This window comes from Manis pentadactyla, chromosome 3 (assembly GCF_030020395.1).
Source record: "Manis pentadactyla isolate mManPen7 chromosome 3, mManPen7.hap1, whole genome shotgun sequence".
Classification (NCBI taxonomy): Eukaryota; Metazoa; Chordata; class Mammalia; order Pholidota; family Manidae; genus Manis; species Manis pentadactyla.
In genome coordinates this window covers 102,590,376-102,611,037 of record NC_080021.1, presented here as the reverse complement: position 1 = coordinate 102,611,037, position 20,662 = coordinate 102,590,376, and the positions used below count along the sequence as shown (strand labels likewise).

The 20,662-nt window shown below is 36.3% G+C and overlaps 1 protein-coding gene and 1 long non-coding RNA gene across 8 annotated transcripts in view; one reads left to right on the top strand and one right to left on the bottom strand.

The window, feature by feature from the left end:
* LOC118923844 (uncharacterized) overlaps positions 1-20,662 on the bottom strand; it is a 149,976-nt gene that overhangs the window by 10,015 nt on the left and 119,299 nt on the right. Inside the window, exons 3-5 of one of the 3 annotated variants that reach the window (XR_005029351.2) lie at positions 14,235-14,368; positions 12,849-12,920; positions 10,201-10,308 (exon numbers count right to left, since the gene is read on the bottom strand). This is a non-coding gene — a long non-coding RNA (uncharacterized LOC118923844). Of the gene's footprint in view, positions 1-10,066; positions 10,309-12,848; positions 12,921-14,234; positions 14,369-20,662 lie in introns of those variants that run through there. The other 2 variants (XR_008996364.1, XR_008996365.1) reach the window with 2 other exon arrangements.
* The window catches only part of ITGA8 (integrin subunit alpha 8), a 162,172-nt gene that overhangs the window by 106,042 nt on the left and 35,468 nt on the right, over positions 1-20,662 (top strand). For 4 of the 5 annotated variants that reach the window (XM_036908033.2, XM_036908031.2, XM_057498231.1 and 1 more), the window contains 3 exons: positions 7,152-7,257; positions 9,428-9,586; positions 19,863-19,991. In XM_036908033.2, the coding sequence (XP_036763928.2) occupies positions 7,152-7,257; positions 9,428-9,586; positions 19,863-19,991 (394 nt within the window). Of the gene's footprint in view, positions 1-7,151; positions 7,258-9,427; positions 9,587-18,537; positions 19,811-19,862; positions 19,992-20,662 lie in introns of those variants that run through there. The other variant, XM_036908035.2, reaches the window with a different exon arrangement.

The window sequence follows — 20,662 nt, the reverse complement described above, 5'->3', positions numbered from 1 at the left end:
GAATTTCATCTACACAAAAACTTATTTTTTTTCATGTTTCCATGATTTTTTTCATTCATATGTATGTTTTTGATATTCATCCACTTTAGTGCATGCGCCTATAATTCATTTGTTTTAATTGCATAAGAGTATAACATTACAAAGCTACACCATCACTTATTTTTTATCCATTTTACTCTTGATGAACATTAAGGACTTTTCTTTTTTATTTTTTACAAACTTTCTTGTACATATCTCCTAGTACACATGTGGAAGAATGTCAGAGGTGGGATTTTAGGATCAGAGAGTCTACACTGTTTAACTTTACTAAGTAACACCAAATTGTTTTCCAAAATTGTTATACCAAATTATAGTCCCAGAAGACATGGATAAAAGTTCCCACTGCTCCACATTATTAACTAGCTCTCAAAATGGTCAAGTTTTTACATTCTGAGCCAATGTTAGATAAGAAATACTTTCTAACTGAAGGTTTAATTTGTTGTTCCCTCATTCCTAAATGAGACTGAATAGCTTTTTTATTTTAATGTGTTTCTCATTCAGGGAAGTTTCTGTTCATTTTTTTGCACATATTCCTACTAATAGACCTGACTTTTTTGTATTAATTCATGGGAATTCTTCCATATTCTAGAGTTTAGACACTCACCCTTTATCAGTTACACATTTTGCAAATATTTTTTCATAGCCTTTGAGATTTGGAGGGTTTTTTTAAAGTCAGGTTTATTGAGGTATAAATTCTATAAAGTAAAACTCCTTTGTATATACATATAAAAGGAGTCGAGGTTGAAGAGTTATGACATCACAAGAACATTCAATACAAAATAGCTCCATCACCCAAATAGTTCCTTCATATGCCTTTGTAGTCAACCCTTCCCCCAACCCCCAGGCCCTGGCAACCTTGATCTACTTTCTGTTGCTGTATTTCCAGAAAATCTTAATAGACATACAGAATGTAGCCTTTTGAGTCTTACTTCTTTCACTTAGTATAATGCATTTGAAAAACACCCCTTTTCTTACATGTATCAGTTGTCTGTTTCTTTTTATTACTCAGAAGTATTCCACCTTATGGACATCCTGTGAATTGTTCATTCACTCAGGAGTTGCTGAACGTTTGGATTATTTCCAGTTTGGTGCTCTTAATAATAAACCAGAGATATATGTATTCACATACAGGTCTTTGTTGGGACATATGTTTTAACAAGTGGAATTATTGAATTGCATAGCAAGTGTATGCTTAACTTTATAAGAAACTGCTGAACTATTTTCCTAAATGGCTATACCATTTCCATTTTGCATTCCTACCAGCGAAGCATGAGAGTTCCAGTTCTGCTGTGTGCTTGCAGGCATGTTCCTGAGGTCTGCTTGTTTTTAGCCGTATTAGTAAGTGTGTAATGAGAAGTATCTCTCTGAAGTTTTAATAGCACCTTCTAGTAACTAGTGATACTGGGTGTCTTCTCACTGCTTATTTGCCATCAGTAGCTTTTCTTGGTGAAGTGTCTCTTAAATTTTTTGTCCATTTATTTATTATTTAGTTTTTGTCTTATTATCAAGTTGTAAACATTTCTTATATATCTGGACACAAAATCATTTAAAAGATATGTGTCCTGTAAATACTTTCTCCCAGGTTATGGTTTGACTTGTTATCTTCTTAACAGTGATGTTCAAAGAGCAATAGTTTTTATTTTAATCAAATCCACCTTTCAAATATTTTATAGTTTGAGCTCTTTGTAGACTATCTAAAAAATCTTAGCCTTATCCAGGGTCACAAAATTTTCTCTTATGTTTTCTTCTGTAAGTTTTATAACTTTCCATTTTGGTCCATGATTAGTTTTAAGTTAATTTTGTACCTGGTTTGAGGTAAGGGCCACAGTTCTTTTTTGCAAATGAATATCCAGTTGTTGCTTTGCCATTTATTGAAAGACCATCCTTTCCCCCATTGAATTACTTGGCACCACTGTCCATCTCTGAGAGTCTATTTCTGAACCTCCTATTCCGTTTTCATTAATCTACACATATGTCTTGAAATGCTGTAGTTTATGCTGAGGTCTTGGTTAACTCACTTAGAAATTTTAGTAGCTTTATTAGTAGTAGTTGGCTTCCTAGGATTTTCTATAAAATTTCTTATCTGTGAATAAAGTCAGTTTTATTTCCTCCTTTCTAATCTGTCTGTGTAAAAAGTTTGGCCAACTACAAAGTTAGAACAGTCCCCACAAGAGATCACTCTCACTTCTGACACCAATATTAGCTTTGAGTGGGTTCCCAAAACCACCCTCAGGTTTGATAATTTGCTTAAGATGACTCACAGAACTCACTGAAAGCTATTTTACTCATAAGTATGGTTTATTACAGGGAAAAAATAAAGATTAAATCAGCCATGAGTAAGTACACAAATACTAACTTCATAAAATGAGTTGGAAGTGTTCCTCAATCTGCTGTATTTTCTGGAAGAGTTTATGTAGAATTAGTATCAGTTCTTCCTTAAATATTTGGTAAAATTCAACAGTGAAGCCACATGAGCCTGGAGTTATTTGGGGTTTTTGTTTGTTTCTTGTTTTTGCATGATGGTTTTTAACAGTTCAGTTTCATTCTTAGATAGAATGCCACTCATATTCATATTATCTATGTCTACTTGAGTGGGCTTTGGTAGTTTGTCTTTCAAGGAATTTGTCTATTTCATCTAAGTTCATACATTTTTTTGTATAAAGTCATAATATTCACTCATTTTCCTTTTCAATGTCTGTAGGACTTCTAGTGATAGCTACTCATCATTCCTAATAATGACAATTTGTATCATCTACCCATCACCCCACCACCTCCAGCCCCGCCCAGATTTTTTTCCCTAATCAGTCTGCCTAGAGTTTAGTGATCCTTTCAAAAGAACAGGTTTTTTGTTTCACTGATTTTACTTTCTTTCTTCTTCTATTTGTTTGTTTTGCTTTGCTTTTGCTTTTGTTTTGTATTCCATTGGTTTCTGCTTTTATCATTATTATTTTCTTCCTTCTGGTCGCTTTAGGTTAGATTTTCTCTTCTTTTTCTAGTTCCTTTATGTAGAAATTAGATCATTGACTGAAAGTCTCTCCTCTTTTCTTATATTAGCCTTTAGTGCTGTAAACTTCCCTTTAAGGATTGTTTGAGCAACATACCAAAATGATGATATGTTGGGTTTTCATTATAACTCAATTCAAAATATTTTCTAATTTCCTTTGTGATTTCTTCTTTAACTCATGAGTTGACTCATGGGAAGTGACTTCTCTGATTTAGAGATATTTGGAGCTAATCTAGATGTTTCATTTTTGTGCATTCCTAATTTAATTCCCCCTCTCTCTTGGTGAAAAAACAGTATATTTTTAACAATCAGAGAAAAAAACCACAAGCATCATTTTTACAACCTTACTTTTATATCCTTTTTAAATTTACAATTATTGTATATGAAACTTTTCTCCTTTAACTGAGCTTATCTTTGTTTTACTAACCAAAAATTAACCAAAATTTTTTCTTAATTCCAAATAACTTTAATTTGGGGACTGTTTTATTTCATAAGACATGAGTCAGTCTAACGCAGCAAAGGAGCCAATGTAACTATATTCTGACATACACAATTTATGAGATTCATATTTTTAAATGTATTTCTGCCAACACCTATGGCACCCATGTTTCTAAGTAAAAATAGAAGGAAATGTTTTATTCATTTTGCCTATAATCAAAACAAGTAATTAAAATTGGGTTTGTCATGTGGGTGCAATTATTTTAATTACTAGATTAATGTCCAACAATTGACTACTGATAGAATCCTGCCTAAGTACCACCTTTCCAATAAGCCCACCCACCATCTCAGAGACACCTAGGTGTCATCTTACCTAGGCTACAAGCATTCCCCAGAGGACATGTCAGCAAGTCACAAGCCCACCGTTCCCCTGACTCCTCCCCTCAAAAAGCCTACCGAAAAACCTGGCTATAAAAAGCCTCTTGGCCTGTTAGAGACCCCTTTCCTTTTTTCTGCTGGCCAGGACAGAGGGTCCCTCTCAGGTTTAACAATAAACCTGCTTGGACTGTGGAGTTCATGCCCTTTCTTCCCTTTCAAACACAGTTTATTCTCTAAGATAGTGTGAAAATTCTTTTTAGCCATTTTGCAAAGTAAAACTTCCCTCCAAAAACACTGGTTCCAATGTTTAATTCTTCAAGGAACAAACACCTACTATGTTGAAAATATTTCATGTTCAGTCTTCAGGAAAATCTCATTTCCCCTTGGCCAATGGTGTTTATTCCAATATATTCTATCATGTACTCACTCTAACAGTTCTTTTTTTTTTTTTAATTTACTGTTGTTTTCTAATTTTAAAAATAATCTCAAATGGACTTATTTCTTTGAATGGGAAAATAGATGCTGAGAATTGTTCCACTTATTCCAAAGCCAGATTATGTCAACACTGTCTTTGCGCAGATTTACACATCATTTGTTGGTACAAAGGATTAATTTAGCATCGATCTAGTAGCCACAGGAGGAAGCACCACATAACTGAGCTCATGAAAAGTAATAGAATTGTGTTCTTCAAAAATAATCAGGATTGAGTGGGTTTGTATTAGGAGAGACTACAATCATGAATAACTATGGCCTGTACAGAGGCTGCCTATAACAAGTAGAGTCAACATTGCTTCATACAATAAATGGTAGTTTTTGCTATTTGAGACTAACAGAGTTTGAAAACAGGATTATGAAAACAGGGTTCATCAGATCTGAGCTTCCTGATACCAATAGACTTTAACTTATCAAAAACTTAATTCCTTGCTTCCTCTCAAATCCCTTCCTAATGACCAATGTTGGCCACTGAGTACTCCACTCTTCTTATTACTTGAGGGTCTCAGTGGAATAATGCTCTAGCCTGAATCTCAGAATATGAAGGCTATTCAGTAAAATTTTGGTTAGTGCACTGGCTGTTCATCCTAGGTTAATTAGTTGATTAAATCCTTTCTTTCTTCCTTCTGCCTAAAAAAAAAAAATTGAAAACATCAAACAACATTGCAATTATTGAGTTGGGATCTTTAGAGAGCCATTCTTTCCAAAGGTTTCTCCAAATATGAAAAAATCCTAGAGGGTAGGTAACTGAATTTTGTGAGGCATACTTTTTGAATGATTTTGCCACGTCCCATAATAGATTATATGTTTCTTTACAGATTTCTATTTGATTTGTTACGGAAATGGGCCAGAACGTTTCTTTGTGTTTACTAAAAGCAATATTATTTAGTGGCCCCTGTGCTGCATCATATATTGGAAATAGAGTGGATGATACTTAGTAAACCTGAGCTGTAGTCTTCACTTACAACTAACCCCCTAATTTTATACTTATCATTTCATTCATAAAATGAGGGGTATTGAACACATTGTCTCTACAGTACCTGTCAAGGTATAAAGACTTATCATTGTATGGTCCTCAAGGATTTATGACCAGTCCTACAGGATTAGTGACCCCAAGAACAAAATTTTTTAGAGAAAATGTGCTCAGTTTCTTGTTTTATAGTTGTTCTCTATGCCCCTAGCCCCATAAAAAGAAAAGGGTTCCCTAGAGCATCACAATGAGTATGGAGCATGGAATCAACTCTTTGCTGACAAACAGAGCAAAGTAAAGTTTTGGGTGGCAAGGTCGTGAAGACCCCCTGGCAATGGAAGCCCAAGCTCTCTGGGCTTCCCTCTGATGAAAGCAAGGTGCCACACTCTGTATTCTTCTCCTCACTAAGTCCGTGTTTGATGTGAACCTGATTTAATCAAATCAAGTTGGAAAGGGAAGCATGGCATAACAACAAACCAATATAAAGGTAGAGAACGTTGAGGTATTAGCCCAGCAAGTCTGTGCTGTGAGCTTTTTATTTAATAGTTGTACATTAGGGATGAATGCAAAGGGTTTTTATACTTTAGCAACATTTCTGTGGGTTGTCAGTTTAAAAAATGCACTTCTCTCACTCATCCCAATAAGACAAATTAACTCTGACCAAAGGCATCTGAGATGTTTTCCAATCATTTGCGGTATACAACCCAAAGAGTTTATCATAATTTTCCAGGTGAGGAAATAGAAATACACGGAAATTAAATTACTTGCCCTTGGTCAACATTTAACCCAATAAATTTTGCTTTCTGTATTAGAGATAACCCAGAGGGAAAAATTAAGATAACATCTGAAGTTGCTAGAAGCTGTGTTAATTACTAGATACCCTTAATAAAAAGGCATTCAAGACATTGCCAAAAGAAATGTTTTCTGTTGAAGTTACTTTCAGCTGAAGGTCTAGGAATTCTTTTAAAGATAACTTTTATCTAAAAACTTTCAGAAAGCATTTTTTTGAGAATTATCCTTTTTAAGATTATATAAAAATAACACTTCAGTTTGTAGTCATCTTTTAATATGGACTAATGCCACATACTATATTTCCTTCATCCAGTACTCACTTTCTAGATGTAAGTTGCAAGCAAAAATACCTACATACCAAGTTAATATCCTACTTACACGATTATACCACTTAATTCTCTGACCATTGAGTTATCTATAAGATAACTCTAGGACTTGATCAGGCCTTATTTTGGCCGTAGGCCTGTCCTTATGAGAGGTATAGCTGCATTAATGGAAAGCCAAAGAATTAATGTACAAGTGGCACAATTTGAAAATATTTAACTAATGTATTTAACTAAAAACTATTTTTTCACAATTGGACATTTAGCACACCACACAGAATTATAGATTTTATCCACAAAAAAGTGTTATTTTTTATATGGCTTAAGGCAGTGATTATATGTCATACACACACACACATACACACAGGATCTACAGATACATGTACATATTTACATATGTATATGTTAAACTGTTCATCGCAACTCAGGAATGCTTTCCATGCTGCCCCCTAGTGCCCAAGAGATGAGCTACTATAAAATAGTCACTCAGCTAGAGATGAGTGATTGACTGCCAATGGTAGATGTTTCAGATCCTTTACTATTCCTTTAGTTAGCTTGCTGAACATCATCTTCAATACTTTTTTGCCATATAGTCAATATCTGTCCAAGTAAATTGACAGCCACCTTTTTCTGCTGTTGCTAGTGTACTGTACACTAGTGAAGCATTTTTCACATGTGCCACCACTAGTGATTAACACAATGTTCCATGTTTCAGAGTATCCCATCCTCCGCAGATTGTTCTGCCCATTCATAACTGGGAACCAGAAGAGGTGCCCCGGAAAGAGGAGGGAGTTGGACCATTGGTGGAACATATTTACGAGGTAGCTGTTGTCTGTGTTAAAGTTGTTTGGAGTTTATTCTTATGCTCTTTACTAATAAACTTCATAGCATTTTCAAAGACAACAATCCAAGACCTGAGCTTTATACACTGCTGGATTTGTGCTGCTATGCTATCATACTGCTGTGGGTGGTGGGGGTGTCCTACTAGGTAATCACTGTATGATCACTTGCTTTTTAATGGTGAGAACCATTATATAGTGAGAAACATTTTGTCTTGCTACTCTTCTCTTTTAAATGTTCTTTATTTCTTTTTTTGTGTTTGAACAGCCTAAGCATAAAAATGACTAGCTCCAAAAACTTTTTCCACTTCTTCCTACATTTTCAGATATCCATAAACCTACCCACCTCTTAAACTGTATGTCCACCAGAAGGTACCAGGCAGAGACAATTTTATGGATTATTCACTATTGTACAAAAAAATGCATATATAATATATAGGATGGGTAGATAGTAGATAAGAATAATTTTACTGTTCATTCCAGTGACCTAAATCAGATGTGAATAACTTATTCTGAAATTTTAAATAGTCTATTGACTAGTAAAATATTTTCCAGAAGCACACCAGCAGCTCATGAAAAATCCTTGACAGTCTTTTCCCACTTCAAGTGTTAAATTGTAAATGAGGAAGATTTGTTTACACATCATCTGCAATATTTAAGTCTTTTACAGTTAGAAACCAGTATATAGTAAAGGCTTAGTCTAGAAGGTTTTCCTTAAAAAAAAAAAGTAAATGGTATTGGTGGAAAGTAGTTATTCCTGTTCACTTCTGTTTGAGGTTCCTCCTCCACTAAGGCCCTCTGTTCCTCTCTAATGTAACGCATGCCACTAACCTAATAATTCTGACTGTGACTTTTATCTCAAGATATAAGGGACATGAATAGCATTGTCCAAGGTTAACAATAAGGCCACTTCAAAACTACAAGCTGTTTACATATATGAGAAAGAAGCATCAATTCCTGTGCAGTATCAACATGAAAGTCTCTGTCATCAGCCTAACCTGTGGTTCGGAATCGGAATCCCTCTCCAAAGCTGGATCAAAGCTTTGCCTTAAGCTGTCTTGATAGCCAAAGGATAACACAAGTCCCCAAGGCCACTTGGATTAAGAACTTGCTGGAAAAAATGCTATCGAATAATTTACTAAACATTGTATGCACCAGTTTCTGCTTAAGAATAGTGAAACTGTAGTTTGAAAACATATTCAAAGTCAATCATTCTCAGGGCAGCCCTGCTTCTAATCTTAGCATAAATGGATCATAAAATTTTAGGGTAATAATCAGTAGTGACAAAAGTAATCATTGACTGTTTCTTACAGACTAATCTCATGTCCTGAAATATACTTTTATCAATGGATGTCATGTTGCTTTGATGATGTGAATCAAATAAGCCACTTAATAAGGAAAAACAATTATAAATTACTTTATTGATCATTATAATTGTCAGAACTGTGAAAAAAAGACAAAAAGTCCCTGCTAACTTTGAAGTGAATTTTCAAAACCACAGTAAATTTAAATACACGTAGTGTTTTTCTCAGGCTGTTTTGTGTCCTGCGAGTGCAGGAGGCATGTGTTTAAAATGTTCATCTCTTTGTGAGATGTGGCCTTTCTTTCCCTGAGACTTGCTGATTAAAACAGAAGGAACTAAGCTTTGAAATGTGCACTTGAAGTGAACTGTGGTGAGCCCAGACCATCTTTGGCATTTGATGGATAGCCATTTTTCCAGAGAGTGAAAGAGAGTGCATCACATATGGTTGCAATTGACAAGTCAGTAGTCAGGAAAGAGGCAGATTTCAATGTAAAGGAAGAATAATTGGGTTTTGAAAGCATATAATTAAAATTGCATTTCTAGCACTGCAATTAAATTAATATAAATTTAAGGTAAACATCACAATTATCAGACATGGTTAATGTAGTCTTTGCTGAGGAAATCTACTCTTAAGGCCTCCCGATTAAAGAGTCCTGTCCAAGTCCCAGCATCTCTTGGTTTCAGAGCTCCTCTTGCTTATAAACTGTATTTTCCTATATCCATGGTCATGGTCCAGATGAGTTGAAACCAAAAATGCATGTGCTTCAGAATGTGTGGGGAGTATTTGGATTTTGATGTCATTTTCCTGCCTTGTACTGTACCATTACATGATGTATTTCTGGCTTGTAGCTGCACAATATTGGACCAAGTACCATCAGTGACACCCTTCTGGAGGTGGGCTGGCCATTCTCTGCCCGGGATGAATTTCTCCTTTACATTTTTCATATTCAAGCTCTGGGGCCTCTGCAGTGTCAAACAAATCCTGATATCAACCCACAGGATATAAAGGTAGGAGCCTGGTCTCACCAGCAGCTTTGTTTTTTTTTTTTTATGGTAAGGAATAAATAAAAACAGCAGCTTATTTAAAAAAAAAGCAAAGTAATTATAATAATGTTACTTCAGTGATGGTTGGTCAGACATTTTCTTTTAGTTTTATAGTTAAAATGCCAGATCCAACTTAAAGCATCACTCCTAGAAAAGTTAAATTTACCTTTGCCTTATTGCTCATGGTAACCTATCATTCATTTAGCCTTTTAAAAAATTTATCTTTTATATAGGCTTGACTAGCAACATAACCAAACCAAAATCATAAACAGACATGTCATGTTTTGGAGAATTCATATAAAATGCTATTTTAAAAGTCTTTTTGGTATATTGCCAAAAAATATAAGGATCTTTGCCAAAGTGGGATTTTCCAGATATTGCCAATAGCAAGTGGTGACATGTGGTAATTTTCCAAAGACCATCTCAATGTCCTGAGGACCCCCAGACTTTAGTGCAGTTATATAGAAGCCTAGAGCAGTGTTTCTCAAATTCTTAAGCATATCCAAACCAGGTGGGAGTCTGTAAAGATGCAGCATCTGGGAAGGGGCCTGAGATTCTGACTCTCTTCAAGTCCCCACCTGATATTCACAGTGTGGGTTTGCTGGTCACACTTCAAATAATGAGTTGTTCAAGTGTCCACCAAGTGGATCCCATCAGATTAGATCCAAATTTGGCTTCAGTTCCTTCTGGAAAGGAAATTAATTAGCCCTTAGAAATGTCATATTTGAATGGAAAAAATTTTTGTTTAAGAACCTTGTTAATCAGATATTGTCTTCCAAAGAGAACTTCCTTTAAGAGTGAACATTCTCTAGTAGCTCAGAGACACAGTGTCACTATTAGAAACGGTGCAAAGGCCAGGCTTCATGAAATACTAACTCACTCACCCAGGACGCAGGTCTGCCACTCCTCTCAACCAGTGGCACACAGACATTGCCCATTATGAAAGCCTTTCTTTTTCAGCCCAACATTTAAAGACAGGAAAACTGAATGGGGGTTCAGTTTTGAAGGACATATGGGGAACAAACTTCCTTTTTAATGGGGAAATAAAAAATAAGGCCACTTGTGTTCCATGAAATTATTTAAAGTACTTTCTCCCCAGAATTTTTTTTCCATTTCCTCTCTCTTTGCTCTTCATTGAAATGAGTTTAACTTCTAGGACAGTAGCATGTTATAAAATAACATCTTCACATATTAATATGTAACATCTAAGTAATTAAAACTTTCATGTTTCCTTTTCCATGGTATATGTACACTCCATTTCAGTCAGAGATTTTTAGAGCACATGATTATGTGGAAGAGTTCTCTTTTTGAGTGTAATGTTTAGTTTTTATCTGACACTATTTATATGTTTGTGTACATTATGCAACTTGTTTAATGTGCACCATATTGGTTGTAAGTTATTTTTCTTTGTTGCAGTTTAACAATCATTTGCAGTGACTGGAACATTACCAATTGATAATTTGCCCTAAATGTTGACAGAGTTATGCAAACTGAGTGGTAGTATATACTAGGTACCTGCATGCACTACTATTCAGGTATCCTTTACAGTATTGACTTGGACTAAAAATCTGAGTCTAGTAATTTTTAAAATTAATTATGTTCTTTTATAAAATTCTCAATCTGTGGAAATTGAATATAAGAAGATTTGGTTGTAATATGAAGTAATAGCTCCCTAAAACAACTAATGTAACAATTGATGAATTCTTAAAATTCTGAATTCATGAAAATCTTCAAATGTCTTAACTCTCAAAGTACTTTTACCATATTTAACAACTATGACCCACAGAGCTTAAAAGAGCTTTTTAAAAAATAAATACATAGATTTTTTAAATTGATTATCAGAATACTTTAAGTCAGTGGCTATACATAATTGAAATTGAAAATTATTTTCCTCTTAAGATATTAAATAATTTCTTGGTGGAATTGCTATTAATTTACTTGGCAATTTATTTTTCAGATAACACAAAGCTAAGCAGTTTATTCTCTGTCTTACATATGAATTAGAAATTAGTAAAGAACAAATTATAAATTAGATCTTTTTATCTTCAACAGACTAGGTCTAGGAAATGTTTAACTTAATATCAATTTCAGGTTCTTGCATTAAAGTTAATTGCTTTTTTTTTTCAAGTGGAATGTAAAAGTTTTATTTTAAAGTACCTATATATATATTTTTTAATTTAGTTCTTAAAGAAGCAGAGAGAAGGTAGGTTTAGTAAAAGCAGCAGGGAGGCAAAAATATATTGGTATAGGCAAAACTTAAATTCCAGTATTAAATCTCACTTACCTACTAAACTAAATTCCTTGCTATTTGGTTCTACACTTCCTTAATAAATAGAGTGATAGGTGTTGAGTGCCTCTTAAAATATCTGCATCTGTTCATTTTCTAATTTCCATTCTGAGAATGCTCCAGTCCTCACTGGACTGGCCACCAAGTATTACAAGCCAGCTGCAGACCAGTCAAGAGAGGGAACTACTACCTCAACTTTCTCAAGTTTCTCTAGAGGATTTTCAAAGTTCTCACATGGTTTCTTCTTCAACCTTTCAGTTGATTCCCTTCCTCTCATGTTCACATACACTTTCGTAGTCTGCTTATCCCTCCTGTAAATACTCCCATTTTCACCCACTTGACCACAGAAAGTAGCTCCCTCCTTCGTGCCTCTTTCCAACTTTTATAAATTCCTAAGGAAATTCGAAAAATAACACTTTCCAGGTCTCCTTAGAAACATTTTCTGGGCTACCCACTCCAAGTAACCAGTGCCACTGACTCTAAAACCTTTAGAATTCCCCAGATATCCCCTGCAGAATCTTCACAACATGTCCACCCAATTTCTCATTTCTGTCTAATTAAACCTGTCAGCATTTCATATAATGTACTTAACACAATGACTTTTTTCTATTTTAAAAATTAATCATATAGCAACCTTCTTGGATTTGTTTTTATTGCAAATACATAGTTTTACACATCAAAACAATATTGGAGATAAAGTAGGCTTTTCTGTGGGCTGGCCTGAGAACTGAAACACCTTAAAAGGTTATGTCTGAAGAGAAATGTATTCTGAGTGCCAAACATCTAGCATAAAACCTTCTGAAATACAACCCGTCTATAAATTGAAAATAGGTTCTAAATGTGACTCTGCTCACATAAACCTCAAAGTCCAGTAAGGCCTGAATGGGATTCCGTTTTCACAGTAGTAATTGGTACAGTTTGTTTATCCCGCCAAGTTACCTTAATGTCCCCAAGGTTTGAAGAGTGGACACTGACTGCCTTTGAAAACTGCCACCATGATCCTCCTGTGACCTATGGCCATTTTAGGAGACAAAAGGCAAAAGTTCTCACCCATGTGCACCTCACTTGTTGCCCAAATATAGAGCATCCTCGACTAAATGGCTGGGGGAAGCCAAGGACAAACTCAGATGGCACTAGAAGTCGATGAGTTTTTATTTGTGCTTGCCTCTATCAGGCTTGACAGGGACTCACACAGCCTGCTTTGTGGACACTGTGCAAACATTCAACTATGAGGGCAAACAGAAGCATGGCTAGATGGTGGGGGGCAAGTGCACAGCCCTCGGGGTGCAAACACGATGGGGTGACAGTGACTTGGGCACATACACTGCCTCTTCCACTTTTATGCCCAGTGAAATTGTTGCTGCTTTTAGTTTACTGGTCCTCCCATGATGGTTTCACATCACCAAATTGATTTCAATGTCTTCTATAAACTGGGGGCATAAGCGGATAGCCATGAAGATTTTGCCTCCAGGCTTCATGGTCCAAATCAGAAATAGAGGATTTTAATGTGGCAATTTCTCCACATGCTACCACCTAAAACATTTTGAAACATTCAACTGTCTGCAGCATTCCAACCAATCCATTAAATCTGAATTGTTCCAGATCCCTCTTAGAATAAAATTTTAAAGTATTTCTCAACTATTCCAAAGACAGTAAAATAATGATTTCTAACTACCAATTTTCCTATTTTGGTGGGTTTACTCTGGAGTTTGGAAAAGGTCCTTCAAACAGGCTATGATAGCTAGATAAGATGAAGTTGAAAAACACTATTAAGGAAGCAGAGTTGCATGAAGAGTAAAGGATATTTTTATGTCAGCAAAACTTCATAATAAACAGCCCAGTGTGAGACACTGGGAGAAAGGGCCACAGAATATCAGACTGTACCTAGTGGGGAAGACAAATGAGATGCTTCAATTCAACCTTCATTCAGGTCATAATACAGCATTCTGGAACTACATTCAACAAAGAAAAATCCTGAGATAAAAATGGTCTGAGACTAGGACGACTGCAATAGGAGAGAAAGCCAGTGTTGTATACAGAACATCTCTGAAGCTGTGAAAAGCAGGAGGCTACAAATGAGAACTCGTCTTTTGAACAAGACCTTTCCCACAGGAAGTCTGAATTACAATCAGATAGTGCAAACATGGAAAGCAGAAACATAGAAACCATTCATAAGAATTTTAGCTCTGCAAATCGTTTTTTGCTTTGTTCTGTTTTGTTTTCTAGTAAGTGAGCCCACAGACAATGGCTTAGCTTGGCAGGTTTGCATAGCTTTGTCTTATCCTTAAAAGAATTTCTTCCTCCATAACTGTCTCAATTACTTACTGCTTTTTATTCAGAATGCAGGGACACCGTTACTTCCTACAACCACTTTCAATTCTAGCTCCCAGTTCATTTGCTCTTCTCTCTCTCCCTTTCCCTCCGTCTTTCTGTCTCTTTGCCTCTTGGGAATGCTCTTCCTGAAAGAGAAATATCATTTATTGTTTACTTGTAACAGTGCCTACAGATCCAATTTTCAACCATCAAAGAGAATACATTCTCCAGGGTCAATTTCTCCTTGCCATATCTTCTCTTGAGGATGGTCATCAGGTTCTCCTGTGTATTTGAAAATGTAAAAACACAGGTTCAGCAACTAAAAAAAGCTTCAAGTTCACCAATGGACTGAATTGATTCTTTTAATAATGCTTTGGGTAAACTTATGTCTGAAAGAAAATTATATGGTAGACTGACCTCCTAGGTTTGTCTCTACTTTGATTTAATTATAGACAAAGAATTACAGGAGACAAATCCACGATATCGTGTATACTGGGAATACCTGAAGTCCAAAGACAAATTACATACAAAGAAAAAGAGAGCATGCAATGCTTTGCTTGGGTTCACAGAGCTCTAAATCTTTTCTTCAAAAGCTGCATTTCCAACTGTATTGAACATTCTGACAACAGAGTGTCCCTTTAATCCATAAGTTTAAACTTACACCAGAGTGAAGGGTTTGATGAAGAGTTACTAAAATAGAAAACCCTGTTGGGGTCTGAGTAGCAGCTGGGGAAAGGACCATATTTACTAACAGTTGTTTCCTTATTGCAGAAAGGAGAAATTTTCATATTTGTTCTGAAGAAGATACTTTATAGTGTTTATAACCACCAGCTCCTTGTAGCACTTAGCAAATTTTTCTCTGAACTGAATGTCTGGCCTAACATGGGTGCTAAGAGTCCGGCCTCTCTCACCTCCAAGGATTTAGATTAAGGAAAACATGACCTGAGGGTTCACAATCCATTGTAAAATAGTCTCCAAAAGTTCATCTGGAAAATAGGCTTTAACTGTTGTTTACATTTCTTGGATAACTTCTTCCTTGCTTTTTCTTTTTTTCTGTATTTTGAAATAATTTCTGGAATGTCATTTGATAAAACTGTTTTGCAAGCCATTTGTGTGATACATTTATTTTATAGCTCAGAGTAAATCCTGTGTTTTCTTAAGAAACCACTTATAAATGCTTATTACTGATGATATACCAGGGGCCACAGTAGGACATGTCCTTTATCTGTACACAAGCTGCATCTCATGGAACCACACAGGAAGTTGGACGAGTTTTCTTCTCTTTGGGCTATTATCTCACTACTACTACTACTACTACTACTAACTACTGTTGCTGCCATTAGTGGTAGTAGTAGTAGTAGTAGTAATAGGCTGTAACTTGGGAAGGAACATTCTCTGGCTCCTTCAGCACCCTCTCGCGGTAGTTTGGTTACCTACAGTTAAATGTAACATATCTCCCAATGACCTACTATAAAAGAAATTATACAAGATAAACCTCAAAGGAAAAATGACACACACACACACACACACACACACACAGAGTATATAATACAGAAAATATAAGGGAATCTTTGTTAAAGACTTTCACAATTTTCTATCTAAGCTCAAATTTTAATCTTGTGCTGAAAATGCTTTCCTGTCGGCTTCTCCATCACTGAGTGTCCTTGAACAACTCTGGCTGACACTCCTCCTCACTGTGCCAGGCCCTTCCATGGTCCTGGCATATTCCAGCATCCACAGGGCTGACCCTCACCTCATTTCTGTGCACTTCATCATCCCAGTGCTTTGAACATCACCTCCAATTACCCGACCTTTGAAATACTTAATTCAACAGCCAAGCCACCAATTCAGGCTCCTATTTTTATTATCTTCTCACTGCCTTTCTCCACAAGTACCTCCCTGCCCTGATAGGAAAACTTTCTCCGAATCAGTTAACCCACCCCACTCTCAAAACTGCCTTTGGACATACTTTCTTTCCTGCCAAGCCTGGAAGCCATGATCATTGGTTGAAACATTCTTTACAAGCTCCCTTACGTAACCTCCCTTCTCCTCTATTCTTTCAAATCCCTGCCCTGAAAATCTCATCCATGCCCAGTCCCATAGTTGGCTTTTTACCCCTTAGCATGAAGGCACCACACAGATTGGTGGTGGGAAGTGCTCACTGGGCAGCCAGCACCTGGAAAAGCCCTCTCTGCCATTCCGACCATCTCTCCCTCCCATTCGTTGCCTTTTTGTTGGCTTCTCCAAACCTTCACCACCATCCTTGTATCACCTGTCCAGCCTCCCCACAATTACTGTTAGCAGGTGACCCTAAAGCAAGAGAATCTTCAAATGGTCCATGTCCTCATCCCAAATCTCACCCTCCACACACACACTTTCTAATGCTCTTTCCTCCTCAGCTCCTTCCCAGTGCTCTCAGAGGAAGAATGCTTCCTCCAGTTCTAAATTTAACTTTCCTACATCAAGTATCCCCTCTGTTTCCTGTATCTTTAACCTCTTCCTCTCTGTTAGTTCCTTCCTTGGATATAGTAAACACACTTAAATTTCCTCCAGCTTCAACACAAATAATAAGGAAATAACTTGGCTCTGTATCCTCTTCCAAGATTGGCCCCTTTTCCCTCCCATTTTTAGTCAAGCTATTACTCTCTGCCCCTATTTATTTCTCTTTTACTCTTACTATAATTATAAAATGGATTTTTTTCTTTGGTTTTCATACTTAAAAATATTAAATGCCCATCATAAGAATATATCAGGTAATATGTAAAAACATAAAGAAGAAAAATTTGTGCTTATTGTAACATCACCACTCATTTGGCGTTACACTTCCTATTTATTTATGCATTCATTTATTTTTACTTTCACTGTATATTGACAATGATTAATGATATTCTTTAATAATCCATTATACCATTTCATATGTATAAATAAATCAGCAAAACTTCCTTAATATCATTAAATCTCTACCACTGGTAATATTTAGATGACTATTCTTCCAGGTTTTTTATCTACTACTAGTATACAAGGTAAGTATACATCCATTATTAAAAATTAAAATTTTATTATATATACTATTTTGTAACCTGCCTTTTCCCTTACTAAGATCTTGCTGCTTTCTAAATTACTATATAGCTCTACATCACCACTTCTAAAAACTGTCCAGTAATCTTTTGCATAAATGGCATAATATATTTAACCCAGTAACCTATATATGCCAATACATATATATACCTTTTGTTTCCATTATAAATAGATACTAAGAACTTCCATGTTTTAGTTTGTTTTGTTTTGGTGCTCTCTTGTTTGGGGGACAAGGCTGCACCTCATCTCTGAGCCATTGGGAATTGCTTCAATACAAGAATAAGACAAAGATTTAATTTCATACTTTTTCAAATAATTATACATTTGTCCAAACCCATTCACTCTTTAGCTTCCGCAGTTCAACTTCCACCCATACCAACTCAGAAAAAGGCATCCTTAAATTTTTTTCTTTTATTTCTTTCTTTAAAAATTGAGATATAATTGACATATATGTGCATTAGTTTCAGGTGTACAACACAATGATTCAATATATGTATACATTATAAAATTATCATCATCTTATGTCTAGTTAACACCCATCACCATGCATAGTTACAAATTATTTTTCTTGGGATAAAAACTTTTAAGACCTTCTCTCTTAGCAGCTTTCAAATATACAATAACATTATTAACCAAAGGCATCAGGCTGTACAGTACATCTCCTTGACTTATTTATTTTATAAGTGAAAGCTTGCACATTTTGACCATCTTCATCCATTTTACCTATCCCCTAGCCCCCACTTCTGGCAACCATAAACTCTTCTCTGTATCTAGGAATTTGGGTTGGGTTGGGTTTGACTTTTTTTAGGTTCTACATATAAATGAGATCATACCATATTTGTCTTTCTCTCTCTGACTTACTTCACTTAACATAATGCCTTCAAGGTCAACCATGTTGTCACAAATGGCAGGGTTTCCTTTTTTATGGCTGAGTAGTATTCCATTATATATGTATACACACACACACTACATTTTCTTTATCCAATCACCCATTTGGTGGACACTTAAGTAACTTCCCTATCTTGGCTATTATATATAATACTGCAATGAACATGGGGTGCAGATATCTTTTATTTTCTTCTGATAAATATCCAGAAGTGGAATTGCTGGGTCACATGTCCATAATTTCTTATGTAACAAATGCAATGAATACTTTCAGTCTAACTCTTCTTTACGCCTTTACAGGATTTGACACTTTTAGTCACTCCCTTATTTTTGCAACTTTTCTTTTCCTTAGGCTTCCACAGATTCACACTTTCCTGGATTATCTTGTACATCTGATTTCACCCATCTTACTTTTCCTGGCTGGATCATCTTCCTCTCCCTGTTTTCTGGTATATCTTGGGATGTTATTTGTGACTGTGTGTTTTGTTTTACATTTTTTCACTGGGCAACTCAGACCAGTCATGAGGCAATTACTATAGAACTTGACAGATGCTGATGGGGAACAGAACCATCATGTGGAACATCATAAAGAGGCCCAGGGAGTCAGCTTGGTGCAAACCGGGAGTGGAGAATGGTTCTGCATGCTGGAAAGCAGGATGCTGGGGGCTACTGGTGAGAATGCAGCTGGAGAAGCAGGCTGAGGCTGCACATAGAGGCTGTACATGGCAAACTAAGGAGTCTGACTGTCTTTTTCTGTTTATCCAGTAATTTTTCTAGGTTCTAAGGACATACTGAGCACAATCATTTCATCTTTTGTGGTATAGGAAAATCTTTTTTTCATTCCACAGAAGTGAGCATACTGTTATTGTTCTTATGACTACAAGGAGGAACTGTGTAAAAGAAGATGTGTTTGTGGGGTTGGGGAGCAGGCAGAAAATTGGGGTTCTATGTTGTCAGTCTAAAATAAATACTTTTAATGGGATATTATGTGTGATTTATTAGAACTCTCAAAATACTTAGTTAGCCAAAAGATGCACCCAGCATGGAGCCTGAGATAAAACCGTAAGTTCTAGAACATTTGCAGAACACACTCAGGGTTGAAAACAAGCTCTGTTTCAGCACAATGTTTCACTTTGCACGCTTTGGAAAAGTCATTTTCATCAGAACATGATTCTCTCCTGAGGGATCACTTCTTACAATTACAGGAGTTTGGGGCACAGACATGCCGAAGTCGGGGCCTTCATTTCCCCATAGTCAGCACCTCACCTTCTTGCCCTCTCAGGATCCATCTCACCACACTGACTGCCCCTCAGTTTAACCAGCTGCAATATATAATTAGAGAAGGTAATGAGACAATCATGGCTCATGCTTGAAATGTCAGTTCTACACTTTCTATTCTTAAGGAGAAATCATTTCTACTTAAAATCTTACCCTTACAAGATAAATGTTCCAGGAATGCGTTTCCTATCCTTCATAAACTCCTATAATTGGAGAATGGGAAGGCTTGATCCTTGTCAGTAGAGTTCACTTTGCTGTTGTACATGCCGGGGGTAAATCTGAATTCTCAAGTGAATCATATTCAGTTGAGGGAAAAAAAACTGCTTAAAGTTCAAGGCTAATGAAAAAGTAACACACATCAATGTAATTGATGTGATACCTCTTGCTTTCTCTTTACAGCCTGCTGTCCCCCCAGAGGACACCCCTGAGCTGAGCGCCTTTTTGAGAAACTCGACCATCCCTCATCTTGTCAGGAAGAGGGATGTGCGTGTGCTGGAGCTCCACAGACAGAGCCCTGCAAAAGTACTGGTGAGTATCTCAGCCTGCATAGAAGTAAAGGAAAAGATTGTATTGGACAGAATTCCCAAATACAGATGGTTTTAACTTCAAGTGGTGTTTTTCATTCTCCTCCAATGCTCAGATATGCCTGACACTTTTTGGCTGTACATTATTGTAAGAAATGAAAACTTCCCTGTGGGGACTAAGGAGTATTTGCAATATAACGTTTTCACTTTTCTAAACCTGCCATGCAGGCCACATTAGAGAAATAATGATGAAAAGATAAAATGTGACCTTTGATGCATTTCCAGTACATAAAAATTTGGTTGTTAGACCGTCCCCAAACACTCAGCTGGTGAGAGTTTGAAGTGAGCCTGGAGAAGCACCACCCAGGCAGTGGATCCTTGGGATGCTATACCTGTCCCTGCAACTCAGAGTCCTCTGCTCATCCAGAAAAGACAAGAGTGGTGTTTTCTTATTTCCTGAGCCAAAATCTCTGCAGTCTCAGCATTGGGCTCTAGCTGAGATCTAGCCTGAGTGGTAGGTCTAGTGGTAGATCTAGCCTGAGCTCAGTCAGCCTTTGTAGAAAGCATTCAAGAGTCAGCATTTTAATGCAATTCTCCCCCTCATTCCAGTGTGAATGTTAATGCCACTGAATTGTACACTTAAAAATGGTTAAGATAGTTTTTTTAATAATGTAT